The sequence below is a fragment of the Eurosta solidaginis genome, chromosome 2 (assembly GCF_040869045.1).
Source record: "Eurosta solidaginis isolate ZX-2024a chromosome 2, ASM4086904v1, whole genome shotgun sequence".
Classification (NCBI taxonomy): Eukaryota; Metazoa; Arthropoda; class Insecta; order Diptera; family Tephritidae; genus Eurosta; species Eurosta solidaginis.
Genome location: NC_090320.1, coordinates 11,739,667 through 11,753,980, shown reverse-complemented (window position 1 = coordinate 11,753,980; position 14,314 = coordinate 11,739,667). Strand labels below are relative to the sequence as shown.

Below are 14,314 nucleotides of genomic sequence, written 5' to 3'. Positions count from 1 at the left end.
ATAATTTCTACACTTAACTTTCAATTTCCTTTCTAATTCTCAACATTTTCTTGAATTTTAAATATTTGCCTCTTTTTCTTTCTTTCTAATACTCAAAACTTTCCCGAAGCGTGCGTTTATATATTTGTCTCTTTCTCTTGTATGCTATGCATCCACATACACATATGCTAGTTTCTCTTGTTCGCTGTTTCTCTGTACTGAACTCTGCTATTAATGTTTATTTATACCAGTTAATATAAATTCAAAATACTTATTTCAAAAATATTTCATTATTATATTACACTTTGTATGTACATCAACAAAATAAAAATTCAAAAATAGTTAATTTAAAATATTTTTAAGTCATTAATTTATTGAAAAAAAAATTTAAAAAAAACTAAAACAACACATTTACAATTTTTAATTATATACAAATTTTTAAAAATTCTTTTCTCAAATCCATAACAAAACTATAATAAAAAATGTTACGATTCATTCGAAATTCGAACATGTACCCGTTATCAAACAATTTGCTTTCCGATTCAATAACTACTACTACTACTACCACCACATACTACTGATTCCCGTTAAATGTTACCGTTATTGTTCAAACATACACGTCGTAACACATAAAGCCATCCATCCAAAGCCAAAGTGGTCGTCGTCAGAGCTGGATTGATCAGAGGGTCAAAATTCAGACACGCAAATTTAGCATCAAAGTTAGTTTCACCATAAATTGAGTATCACATAAATTTTTATTCTTAATTAATTAATTTTTCGAAATTTTTTATGCTCAATTAAATTTTATAAAAAAAATTATAATTAATATATTTGCTATTATTATTATATTGACCGCCTTATATAGTAGATATATTAGCTAATTTATTGCAAAATATTTAATACTTTTGCTTTTTCCACTAATTGAATAATGCAAAAAAATTTCCCCTTACACTTTTAGCTTTAGAAAAAAACTGAACAGCAATTCCACATTGGCTTTAAATGCTTTATATCGTGACCAATAATCATTTGTAGATGTGAATTTTGCTTTAACTTCTTTCATTTGTACTAATTTATTATTTTTATTTTTTGTTGTATGCACAATTTCCATTCTTCATTAACGGTGTGATTAGTAGTTTGAAATAAAAAAAAAACCTACCCCTTCTTATAATTAAAAGAAATCACGCTACCACTTAGCTAACAGGTGATTTTATTACTCTTTTCGTAAAAAATCCAAAATTTTAAAAAGAGCAGTAAAATTTTCCGTTTGTGTCAATGTTAATATGTATCTAAATGTGGCTTAATGTTTAATGTGTTTAGCAATTTTAGTGATTTATTTTCTAATATTTAGTTTTATATTAGCTTTAGGGCATGTATCAACTTGTTTATCCTATTAATATTTTTACAAATTAAGAAAGGTGTTAAAAATCGAAACAAGTCTCAAATTATAAAATTTTCATGAATTGAGCCATTTAAAAAAAAACTTTGGTAAACGAAAAGGTGGAACGAAAAGGAATTGGAACACAAAACTAAAATTCGGCTAGTTATTAATCGAGTGCCATTTTAGTATGTTTTGTAACGAAATGATTTTTGAACACAAATATAAAGTGTCGTTCACTTATGAATCGAGTGTCAGTAAAAGATATTTTTTGTATGTTTCGGAAGGAAGTGGAATTGGAACATGTGCATAAAATTTCGGTAACAATATTTCTTTGTCAATGAGAAATCTATAAATTTTTTGTTTCTGCAATAGTTGAGAAAACATGACAATTTTAGATACGACAATTAGTAAGAAAACATTTTATTTGTATTCTTTCAACGAGACTTGAACATTTTTTTAAGTTTGGAAAAAGGTGCTACAAATTTTTTTTATTTGAATGTGATATAGCAAATAGTCGGTACTGTAGTAAATGCAAAAACATAAAAATGAGCGAAGTGGCATTGGTACACAAGTATGAAAAAAGCGTTGCACCATTTCCTAGACGCGTGTAAAAAGCATATTTTTAGTACCGCAATAAATAAGAAAATATTTTTAAAACGAAATGGAATTGGATTACATATGAAAGCCCCATTACAAAATTTTCAATTCGAGCTTAATTTTGCACAATTTTAAGATTTCAATAAAAAAATAAAAATATACTTTTTTATATGAAATAAGTACATAAATATTTTGGAACGAAATAGAAAAGGAACACGTATATGAAAAATTCCCCCATTACAATATTTTTAAGTCGATATGAAATAAAGTACACAAATATTATGGAACGCAATAGAGAACACATATGTATATAGAAAATTTCGTTACACAATCTCTATGTCGGTGGTCCCATATAATTTTAGTACAGCAGTAATTGGGAATATACAATAATCTTTTTTGGAGCTACATAGAATAAAAACGCGAATAAAAAAACACGTTATGATGTGTAGGTTGTCTAGAACAATAAGTAATAAAATATAAAAATATGTTTTGGAACAAAATGGAGTTGGAACCCAAATCGTCATTACAATATTTCATTTACAAACTTTATTTAGCACGTTTTTATGATTGCAATAAGAAAAAAAATTAAGAAAATACTTTTGGAATAGAATGGAATTGGGCCAAATTATAAAGAATCGTTTACCATATATTGGGCGTAATTTAACCAATTTTTAATACAAAAATATGTCATAAAGTATAATATCCTTTGGAACAAAACGGAATGGAAAACAAATATGAATAAGCATTGCAATATTGTGGATCAGCAAATTTACACACGCAATAACATACTTCGACAGCAAGAGAGCTAAGAAAAAAGTATGGTTATTGGTATAAAATAGGGATGGCTAAAAGTGCGCACAGCCAAGACGCTGGTGATTTGCTTACGATGTGAACAATTTGGTTTTGTGTTCTTTCATCACGAGATAGTGAAATAACTTGATGGGTATTTTAATGTTGGAATCTGCTACTAAAAATGACCACCAATTAATAAGATTCACTTCAACCCGTGGGGTATGGTTCATAGTGGAGGCTGTTTTTTTCGATTATAGAAACAAAGATCCGTTACCGAAAGGGTAAAGGGAAAACAATTTTTTTCCTACTATTTTCTGATGCAAATCTTGTTTCGAAAATTATATTCGAATCATTTGTTTTCGCTATTGTTCCAAATACCTTTCTTCGTTCCACTCTTAGTAATATTTCCGTTAATACATTTGTGACATTGTGCACTATCATACGCGCCACTAGCTGATCCAGTTCGTACGTAAAAAAAAATTCAAATTAAATACATATATGTACATATGTAAGTGTGTACATATAACCACTGAAAGGTCTGTGTTTTTGTGCTACGACCATATAAAACCGGCTTAAATTTAATTAAAATCGCGCAGGCCATTTTACAAATTTGCCATTGACGCCCACAATTAATTGCAGCGATTTAATGTATCTCTAGCATAAACGTACTCATATTCACTCACATAATTACAAATTCGTATAAATAAAAAAACCAGTAGACCATATTCAGCAAAAATATGTGCACATGTCTAATTCAATGTATACTCTTACGAGGTGTGCCTGCAAAATTACAGAAAGTTTATCACTAGTGGAGAACAACAACACTTTTCTTACTATAGAGCGGCAGAGAGCTTTAGTTGCAAAATAAATGTATTTACATATACAAGAATGATTGCTCCTCTTTGGAGTACGTCTTGAACTAAACCCTAGACTAGTGTTTGCATTTGCTACTCCAAATATGTTCTGCTATTGCTACGGCTCTAGAGACGAACAGAGCACAAAGCAGAGCCGTAGCATAAAATAGTATTAGCTTTTCTTTGGCTCCGCGATAAGCTACGCTGTGTTTAAGAACGAAGCAAATGGTAGGTTAAAAACTACGAACAAAATGATATTTCTAGTGAAGCGATAGCAAAAACAAAAACGATGACGTAGCTGATGGTCCAGCACAAGAAATGTTATCTCTTCTATGCCACGGCTCTGCTCTATGCCATGCTCATGTTCAAACCTGGAGCAATAGCAAAAAAAAAATAAGAAATACAGAATCGCATAGCATTTTGAATCACTGCCCTAGACTTCTTATGAGTACACTTTCCTCATTCAGTATATATAAAGCTCCTAGTTGTTTTAGCCCAGTGATAGCTAAACCAATGCATTAATATAATATATGAACAAATACCATACTATTTTAGTAGGGTAGGACCGAAGTACATTTACCTGGGTTTTGGCTTATGAAGGGCTGTTCTTTGTTGTAGCGATAAAGACACTCCCCAACGGTTTTGGTGGGTGTTTTCGATTTTGATGGTCATTTTCCAGATATAGATAAGGTACGTTCTGGTAAAAAGCACCATTAAGCCCAAGCATCTCGAAAACGATTGATTAAGACCACATTGAAACATTGAACCTTCTAGGCTATGCCGCCCCCCACCACATGGTTGCATGAGCAGCTTGGGGTCGCCAGAACCTCGCCTGCCAAAGAAACAGGATAAACCACGAGTAGGTGATGTGTACAATTAGATTGGAGCAGCTATAAATTGCGCTGGCAATCCCTTGAAAGGGTTGCGCTACACAACTCATTAAATCTCCTTATAAAAGGGTGATACATCGTAGGGTGACTCTTCAAATGCTCGAAAACGTTTCTTTTGTTAGGAGCAGAGTCTTAAAAATTAGGCCTTTAACAGTATATAGTTCAAAGTTTGTGGAAAAGGATCTGTGTTGGCTCTTGTGGTAAGCTATGTTCATCCTCCTCAAGAGAAGGCTATTGTGCTGCTCTTACTGCATAAAATTATCTAGAGTTGCCAAATAAATCGATGAATTCTTTCCAAATTTCGCGTCGGATTGACTTTGGAAGATTGCTTTCGTTAGCCAATCTAACCTAACTCTTCAATACCATCTATATTTTTACATGGTCGGGTAATAGTCGCCAACAATAATCATGTTTAATGTAGGTTCATATCTCTAAACCGTCCAAGGGTACTCTACTTCCTATCTTCTAGTACTCCGCTTTTACTTCACACCTCGTCACTTGTATCAAAGGCAATTGTGCTCTATTGCTTCCACCTATTGAGCTTACGTCATCATGCCACTGGCTAGCACCATCATGCACGACACACCAATAGACCAGAGCTAAACAAAAGCCACCATCACCCTGACATATCGCAATGATAGTATTGTAATTGCTTGTGGATATGCAACGTTAGGCTTGAGCTCATTTTATATACTCTACCATTGATAGGAAATTTATGCTAATCAATTTTAAGCTAGCTTACCTTGGCATTTGCCATCACGTTAGTGCTTCTGTTATTGGGGCTCGGCAAATATTGGCCTATTAACACGTTCTGTCTATGGTGCATATATGTATTTGTGTACATATGTATGAATACTAATTGTTTTTGTGGTTGGATTCAGTGGACCGTATTGCTAATAATAAGACTACTCATACTTTTTTGTCTCCTATATACAATTACTTCCTCTTCCATTCAATTTTGCTATTTTTTCGTGTTATTCATGCTCCGTTATCATCCTATACAGGAAATAAGCTCTGTTATCTTCTCAATCTTTTGTATCATTTTTGAGCTGAGTGATTACTTAGTCTGTCAATGCTTGTTTCGATTTCGTTTCGATGTCAGAAATTCTATTTCGATTTGTCAGAATGATACGTTTTCTGCAGATGATGATGATGAGCTCTTTATCCTTTCATGCTCATACATAAAAAGTAAACACGATTACATGTTTTTCCTGTGGAAATTGCTATATCGAACTAATGTTATGCTATATCTGTTTGCGTACAACGCACATAGGTAGACTTTAGACATTTAGGCGGCCATAATTGAATTTCTGAAAGTTGCCACAATTACAAAAAAAGCACTCCCACAGCTTAGGAATAGACAGAGGAACAATAGTTCTACCCCTTCCCATCCATCGCATACCTGGCGTTAGCTGTCAAGTAATCGGAATTTAGCTATCTCTGAAACGCTTGTTATGGTTTTTATTTTTTAACGTATGTGAAATCGCATGTTTTAACGTGAATATTTTAAGTTTTGAGACAATTGAATTGATTAATTGTGATGGATTCTGATATTTCAGTTATAAATTGATAAAGAACCTATTTTATTTAGGATGTTAAAAATATGTTTTTAATTTTTTTTTTTCGTGTTCAAAACCAGTTTTGTTATGTTTCCAAGTCCGTCCAAGTGAATATTAGTTTTGAGCATGGTACTTGGTAAAATTTGCTTGCCAACTGCATTAAATTTAGCTGCAGATACTTGCAGATAGGGGGTTCGATAGAGGGTTTGATACACCCTTGTTGCTCTACAACATAAAAAATAGCCTCACTGCGCTGGTATTTTTTGGTGTTACACAGTGTAATATCTATTCCAATGTAACTGATATTATCATTTTTCATAACACCAATTAAAATTTTACCCTAGATAAAGACAGAACTAAGTTATTACACTTCTTGCTGTACAACAAGAAAAATAGCCTCACTGCGCAGGTATTTTTTAGTGTTACACAGTGTAATATCTATTTTTTTAATATAACCTTATTATTATAATTTTTCATTTATTAAACACTTTTAAGAAGATATAGGCAATAAAATATATTTGGCCGCCTAAAACTTGAAAATCTACCTATGTGCAACGGTTAACCAGAGAAAACAGTTCGGCTTGTTACGGATAATCACGGATGTCCAAGAGATATTTTTCTCAGTGATTAATTTTTATTTGCAAATGTTTTCTCATTATTACTGAGATCGTTTAGTGTGGTTTGTAGCAAAGGTTTTTAAAAATGTTATTTTGCGACCGAAATGGGTTTCGGAAATAGTAAATCGCTCGTTTGCTTCTTAGAATTAACTCATTGTAAAATTATGATTATCGGATTGTTTTCGGCAAATTATTGGTTTGTTATAGGCGAGATATCGCCTTGTTATCGATAACGACTGTTTTATTAGAAATGCCGGTATGTTATCGGTGAATCTTCGCAGTTTTATTATTTCATTATCGAAAAGTTATCGATTTGCTTTCTAAAAAAATATCATCACCATCAGCTTCATGCATGAGCTCTCCCCTTCCCTATGCGCCAAACTGCGGTGTCGATTGCCTGGGCCGGGGAGCCTTTGACAAAATATCAATTTCTTGTCGAAAAATTATAGATTTGTTATCGAAAAAAATATCGCTTTGCTATCGAAAAAGATATCGATTTTTTTATCTAAAATTTGCGGTGTCGACTGCTTTGGCCGGGGCGTCTTCGGCAAAATATTAATTTCTTGTCGAAAAGTTATAGATTTGTTATCGAAAAAATATCGCTTTGCTATCGAAAAATATATCGATTTTTTATCGAAAAACAGTCTACTTTTTGTTGAAAAATATCGACTTGTTACAGAGAAAATATCGATTTGTTATTAAATCAAAATCAAATCCCACTCCCCGGAGAAAAGGATTTGAAGAGATCTACAAGGTATAATCAAAACAGCTGCCGGCTTCTCGTCCTCATGTTGCGCTGAATAATTTTTCGCAAACTATTTTCGGTCGCCACTTTTTTGTCTTTTCTTACTTGTCAAACCTTATTTATCATGATTGTGAGTAAAAGATGCAAAAAAGGACTTAAAATAATCCTAGAAAGCTACAACAACCTGTAGCAAGTGCAGGACCTGTCAAAGATGCAAATAATCAAAAGTAGTGATGTGCCAGCATCCATTCCTATAAATTTTAAGAAAAAATTGACGATTAATCACAAAGACGCGGTCTGTGTATAAATTTCAAAGTCGGAAATCGGAGAACGTGCAGAAACCCTAAAAATCATCAAATTTTAAACAAAATTTTCGCCATAATCTCCTAGGTTACCATCTCGACACCTCTCTCATGAGAATGATAATGTATAAGTGCAAAACTTCCTTTACGACTTTTGTCCAACGTCTTCAGGTGCTCAGAAAACTTTCCCCAGTCCACGTTTACTACTTTAAATCTAAACAAAAATATGTCGCAGCGCCCTTAGCGCCTACAAATCTATATAATTATTAGCATATCCAATTGATTCGTTCCGTTGACATCGCTGAGGTCCTACCTCGAAAAGTAGTGCTTTCCTATTTTCCTACTATAATCACAATTTTCTTGCGCACATCCATAAATTGGCATCTTCCCTATAGAAAAATAAATAACTAGTCCCAATATGTCTAGTTAAAAGCTCCCATTTGCAAAACAGTCATATTTTCAACTCAGAACTCGCTTCTCAAGAGGGGTTAAACTCATAAATGTTTAACAAATTTTAAATTTTATGCTGAGTTCGGTCTGGTTCGAAGACATATTGTTCGTAATTGGCTATTTAGATTGCGCAAAACCTTTATTCAATCTAATACCAATAATTTGCTATCTAATACTGATGGCGCCCAACTATGGTACTTTATAGTTATTGGCCTTAATTCAGGACATCTTGTTATAAATTTTCAACTTAGTTTCTACCAATAAGTATTTAAGCGATGTAAGCCTTTGCTCTGTATAACATCGCTTTTAAATGAGTACGAAACATTTCTTATCTTATGTCGATGGCGCCCAACATTGGTCCTTTGACTTTATTGGCCTATCTCCAATTCATCGTGCTTCAAATAGCAGACTTAGTCTGTACCGATAATTAGTTTAGCGATGTAAAACATTTGAAGCTATTTGTTTGACCCCTTGAAACTTCGGATAGTCTCCCATGCCTTTTATATTCCCCAAACTGTGATATATTTACGTTAATTAGCAGTGTTAACTCCTCCAAGCGAACAGCTGTCTTGGGGTATAAAGAAGAGTTGTGGGGTTTGTTTGGAACCCTCATAGAATAACAGACAAGAAGAAAATGAGAGCTTAAATTTTCACGAGGAAGTATATGAGCAAGTATTAATACATGAAACGTGCTAGAAACAAAACACAAAGCGGCTTTCCATTTAAATCAAAATTGTATTCATTTTTAAATGAATAAAGCTTAATTGTCGATGGCAAAAAAAATCAACATAAACAAGTAAGGACGGCTGTGCCGAAGACTTCATAGCTTTCATGAATGGGGCTGAACAATAATCGTATCCCATTCGTAATCTCCAAATAATAGGATGCATAAGATAAAAAATATATAGTGAACAGATGTACATACCTAAACGATTTTTAAGATAAATATAAAAAAATGGCAAAGGGGGTTTATCTTAACGATCGGTTGTATGGGATATATATTATATATAGCTCCGATCGAAATGATTTTACAGGAAATCTTCTATGATATATTAAAATATATATCACCAAGTTTCACGTTTTTATATTGGAAACTAAGGGAGAAATGGCCAAAAATCTTTTTATCTGAACGATCGGTTGTTTGGGATAGTTGCATACTATATATATAGCTCCGATCAAAGTGATTTTTTCAGGAAATCTTCTATGATATATTAGAATAAATATCACCAAGTTTAACGTTTTTATATTGGAAATTAAAAGAGAAATGGCTAAAAATCTTTCTATCTGAACGATCGGTTGTATGGGATATAACTATATATAGCTCCGATCAAAGTGATCTTTTCAGGATATCTTCTATGATATATTAGAATATATATCACCGAGTTTCACGTTTATACTTTCTAAATTGCGGCAGGAATAACGAAAATCGTCCTATCTGAACGATCGGTTGTATGGGAGATATATGTTAGAGTGGTCCGATCCTACCGGATCCGACAAATGTTTAATATAATACACAAATACATCCTTGTGCCAAATTTCATTGAGATATCTCAAAATTTGAGGGACTACTTTGCGTTCAAACAGACAGACAGACGGACAGACGGGCATGGCTATATCAACTCAGTTCGTCACACTGATCAATTCGGTATACTTAATGGTGAGTCTATCTTCTAAATTTCTCAACGTTACAAGCATCGGACCAAAGTTAATATACCATTTCATGTTCATGAAAGGTATACAAATTGCAGCAAAAATAGAAATACAAAACCCAGTTTTGATACAGGAATATTTTTTAATCGGAATGTTAATGTTTCTTAATATTAAAATATACATATTAACAAAAGGAAAATGCTGGAAATGAGACCGAAAGCTGACTTTCTGGAAGATCATGCGCCCGAAAATATGTATTCCCAAATATTAAATGAAACATGTTGAAAATGAAAGATAAAAATGTATACAATTCAGGAAGAAATCGAATATGAGTCAGATTATTTTGAAAATCTTTTTCTTACCATTCTCGCCAATAAGCGACAATAAAATTAAAATACGAAAGAATTTGAGGAGGTGGAACATTGTGAAATCGGAACACGAAGGCTTCAAAATGTCAATTTCAGATTTAGAAACATATAAAAAGGGAAAAAAACATTATGATTATTAACATCTTATTAGTTTTTGTGAAGTATTCCATAAGGCATAGAAAGTATTAAATAATGGAACATACATTTGTTTGGATATATGTACATGAGCCCTTACTGCGAAATTAAACATCTGATTTATCATAGTTGCTACTTAAAATAGGAACATTTTGGAAAGAGAACACAATTTCGTTTAATATCCAACATAATTTTTTTAATAAATATTTTACATATCTGCCAATATTCAATGGGGGCAGCGAAAATAAAATCATAATAATGGAATAGAGCAATGTGGAAACGAAACATATGTTAACCTTTAAAGTTTGGTAAATTTTTTAACTTTTTTCGAATATCAAATAAGCACAAGAAGCGGGACACAGTGGTACCATCAACATTGCAGTGTCTCTTTATGAAGCAACATAGGCTAGAAAAAAAAACATTTCACTTAATTAATAGTAAATCAATATTCGGAACATATTGCAAATATTTTGTAATTATATAGATATAAATCAACAACGAAAATAAACTGTCAGCTTATAGCTGTCTATTTCAATTCACTGGAGACATGCCCACCATCACTTCAACACAAAGGAACAATTCGCTTTCCACTAATGAGAAATTTTCTGCTAAACGCTCTTATTCCGTCACCAATGAGCTTTTCATGCACGCCGACATGTCCTTGATACCAAATATTATTTCACAATATTAAAGTGCCAACAATACTACAATAAACATCAGCAAATAGCACAACACAAATCCATTTCATCAAAGTTCCTTTTGGGCGAAAAAAAAGTAAGAAAACGTAAATGAAAGGAAACGAAACGAGCATATCAACTTCTAAAGCAGACGCAAATGCAGCGCCACACTGTCGAAGAACAACAATGATTTAGCAGTTACCGCCATTGCTGCGATGCTGGTTAGCGCCAGCAAAGTACGGAAGTCAGCCAATGCTACCGACAATGCCGGTCCACTAGAATCTAGAATGGTGCACCCAAAACCCCACAAGCTTTTCCATTAGTACCAAAAATCAATCAGCGTAGTCATCAATTTACCTTTTGCCTACTGTTGAGTTTACAATTGGACAGACACAAATACATTACTTTATTATATACGGTAGGGTGGTCCCAAAAAATATCTTTTATCTCTTGATATATTGAAAATATTGTACAGAACATCCAAAGAGAAAGCCAGCCAAATTTTTAGCTTTTAATTTTTTAGACGTGCCTTATAGCGATCTTAGTTTTTCCATAGTAATCGTATGGGAAATTTTCAAGTTTTTATAAACTTACTCTTACTCTTTATATCCTAATCATTAGCTTTACATATTCTTATAAAAATGGATCAGTCTACAAAAACGTCAAACAAGTTTTTTTGCTAAGTTCACGCCTTTAGTAGTTATTCGAGGTTAAACTTCAACCTCAAGGTTAGGTTAGGTTAGGTTAAGAGAGCGTGCGTGGGCGATACCCACACTTCCCCTCGGAGACATTTTTGTCCATTGTGAGTGCCCTCAGTAAGTACAGGGTGGCGGCAAATTCGTTTAGCCCCATTACCTCCTAGCGGTCCTCAACGAACCAATTGCTTTCCCTGATGAACCCAAGAAGAAGCGAGACGTCCACCCTCCCAACCTCTGCCAGGCTGTCGAAGAAGCGTGAGCCCAGAAACCTGAGCCTTCTTCTTTGAAGCTCCGGGCATCCGCAGAGAAAGTGGTAGATCGACTTCTCTTCCTCGGACAGCTTCTTCAGAGGGAGTATAATGCATTGGTGCGATACACAATGACCTGTGATGACACCCGTAAGCACCTTCTCCGCAGATTTGTTCAGTTTGAGAAGGTAGCTGGTGCCCTTCCTATCCAGGCATGGCCATAAGGACCTTGAGACTTCGCAGTCAACCCTATTGGCCCATAGCAAGTCCGTTGCCCTGTTCTCATATTCGTCGATTCTCCCTAGGAGACAACTCAGCGGCGGTCGGACGGAGCTGTCCACCTCACTTATGTCTAAGTCGGAACCTTTCCTAGCCATCTCTTCCGCGAGTTCATTCCCTTCAATGCCGCTGTGGCCAGGGACCCAGCAAAGGGAGACATTGAGATGACTTATAGAACCCAGAGAGGCTCTGCACCTCCGCACGATGTCCGATTTTATCATGTTGGACTATAATGCCCTTAAGACGACTTGGCTGTCAATAAGGATTGTTATGTCGGTGTTAGAGACCGCGCTATCTTGGAGCAGCTTTGCCGCTCTGTCTTTGACATAGACCTCGGCTAGGAATACACTGCATGCGTCAGGAGGTCGGAATGATTGGCTTAGCTGTATATGTGTCGAGTACATCCCAGCTCCAGTTCCCTTTTCCATGTCGCAAAGTGCCGACTCCATGAGTTCGCTGATGGTTGGCAAGAATTTGCCTTTGATCAGAATCACTAAGTCATCGGCGTATGCAACTACCTTTCTTCCTTCAACCTCAAACTGTATGCATTTTCCCATATGAAACTGCAATGGAACACCTCGTGACAATAAAATAAAAAGCTGACATTTTTACTGCCTCTCTTTTTTGATGTCCTGAAAAATATATTCACTATCAAAGGAAAATATTTTGTTGTTTGGTCCACCCTAATATTTATATATAGATATATTTACATTTGCAGGGTGTTTGATGAGCTTGTTGTAGAAATACAGGTGTAAAGGTAGTAAAAGTATGGTTCTTTGATATATTCGAAGAACTTTTCCCACAAATACGCTACTTTTACTCTTGGTCCTGCTCGGGCGCCAAGTATGAGGATGGTGCTTAATATACTTTGAAATCTCAAGAAGGCCAAGTGATATGATCTGATCCTCTTCTGAAACCGAACTCAGTTCGAAATAACTGAAGCTGTTAAAGTTAGCATATATTTTGAAATCTGTGAATTCCTTTCAGTGATCACTAGTTATCTTACGCAATGTGCCACACTTTTGCTTCTTCTTTCGTAGTCAATAACACCAGTCGTTTAAACAAAACATCAGAAAGTGGGCCAAACTCCAATCAATATACGCTCTCTTCTTTAGCGTGTTAGTCGTCGGGTAAGCAACCCGCTCTTCTTGGTATTTGCCTTTAAATAAATTTCAAGATGAAGTTGTAGGATTACAATTTCCAAAATGGTCCGGAGCCCGTCCCAAAAAATTATCTTCAAAATCAGCTTTTCGAATTCGGCAGTTGCGTCAATATTTCAGTGCAGACTCCCTCCATAAAAACCTCTGTTAATATATTGTGGACTTGTGCCAGTGAAGATTTTGACAAACTATTTGCTACACTACATTTTTTATTGGCTCAGCTTCAGCATAACATTGTAGCTTTGTTGAGTCAATACCTACAGAAAAAGATATTTCAGATACGCCCAACACTGTGTGTACTTGCAACGCTCAAAGTAGAAAAGTAGTTCCGCTAGCGGAGGACTCTATTTTTTTTTTTTTTTTTTTGCATTTCTCTATTTGGTACTCAGTGCCTTTTTTAAAGTTACTCAAAAGAACTATTGATGCCCCGTAAAGATCAGTAGACGTCTGCCGCCTGTTTCGGTGAGGATATGAGTGGTATGCAGGTATTTGAGCACATGTGCAGTCTTTCAGTGGGAAAGAAAGAATGGACCTTGAAGGGAAATTAAGGCAATATTTTGACAATTTTGTGTCCTCTCTTGTTAAATTTGGTTTAGAGATAATTCTGCTTTAGGCATTGTGGCGTCTTTATTGTGTCGTTGTTCTTTTTCTCTCGCAAAATCAGCAACATAAAACTTAGTTTGAAGATAAATCGGTTTGGGCATCGTGCCGTCTTCAGCGTCATTGTTCTCTTTCACTCGAAAAATCGGCTAACAAAAAATAATTTTTGATGCATAGCTCTTTGGGGCTTATCGAAACAGGATGTTACCATATTCATGCATATGGCGAATAGATTCAGAAAGAATAAAAATTGAATACAAATATAATATAAATTTATATAAAATAAAATAGTAAAAATATTTTTTAGACACCTTGTATGTTACTATGTAACACTTC

General features: G+C 34.5%; 1 protein-coding gene across 22 annotated transcripts in view; it reads left to right on the top strand.

Moving 5' to 3' along the window:
- Window positions 1-14,314, top strand: part of Nckx30C (solute carrier family 24 member Nckx30C) — an 849,440-nt gene that overhangs the window by 744,372 nt on the left and 90,754 nt on the right. For 18 of the 22 annotated variants that reach the window (XR_010949321.1, XM_067764396.1, XM_067764400.1 and 15 more), the window contains one exon: window positions 615-698. The exons of the other annotated variants lie outside the window; for them this stretch is intronic. Coding sequence is in view for 17 of the 18 variants with exons in the window: in XM_067764396.1 (XP_067620497.1) it covers window positions 615-698 (84 nt within the window). In the remaining variant the exon portion in view is untranslated. The remainder of the gene's footprint in view (window positions 1-614; window positions 699-14,314) is intronic. 22 annotated transcript variants of the gene reach the window in all.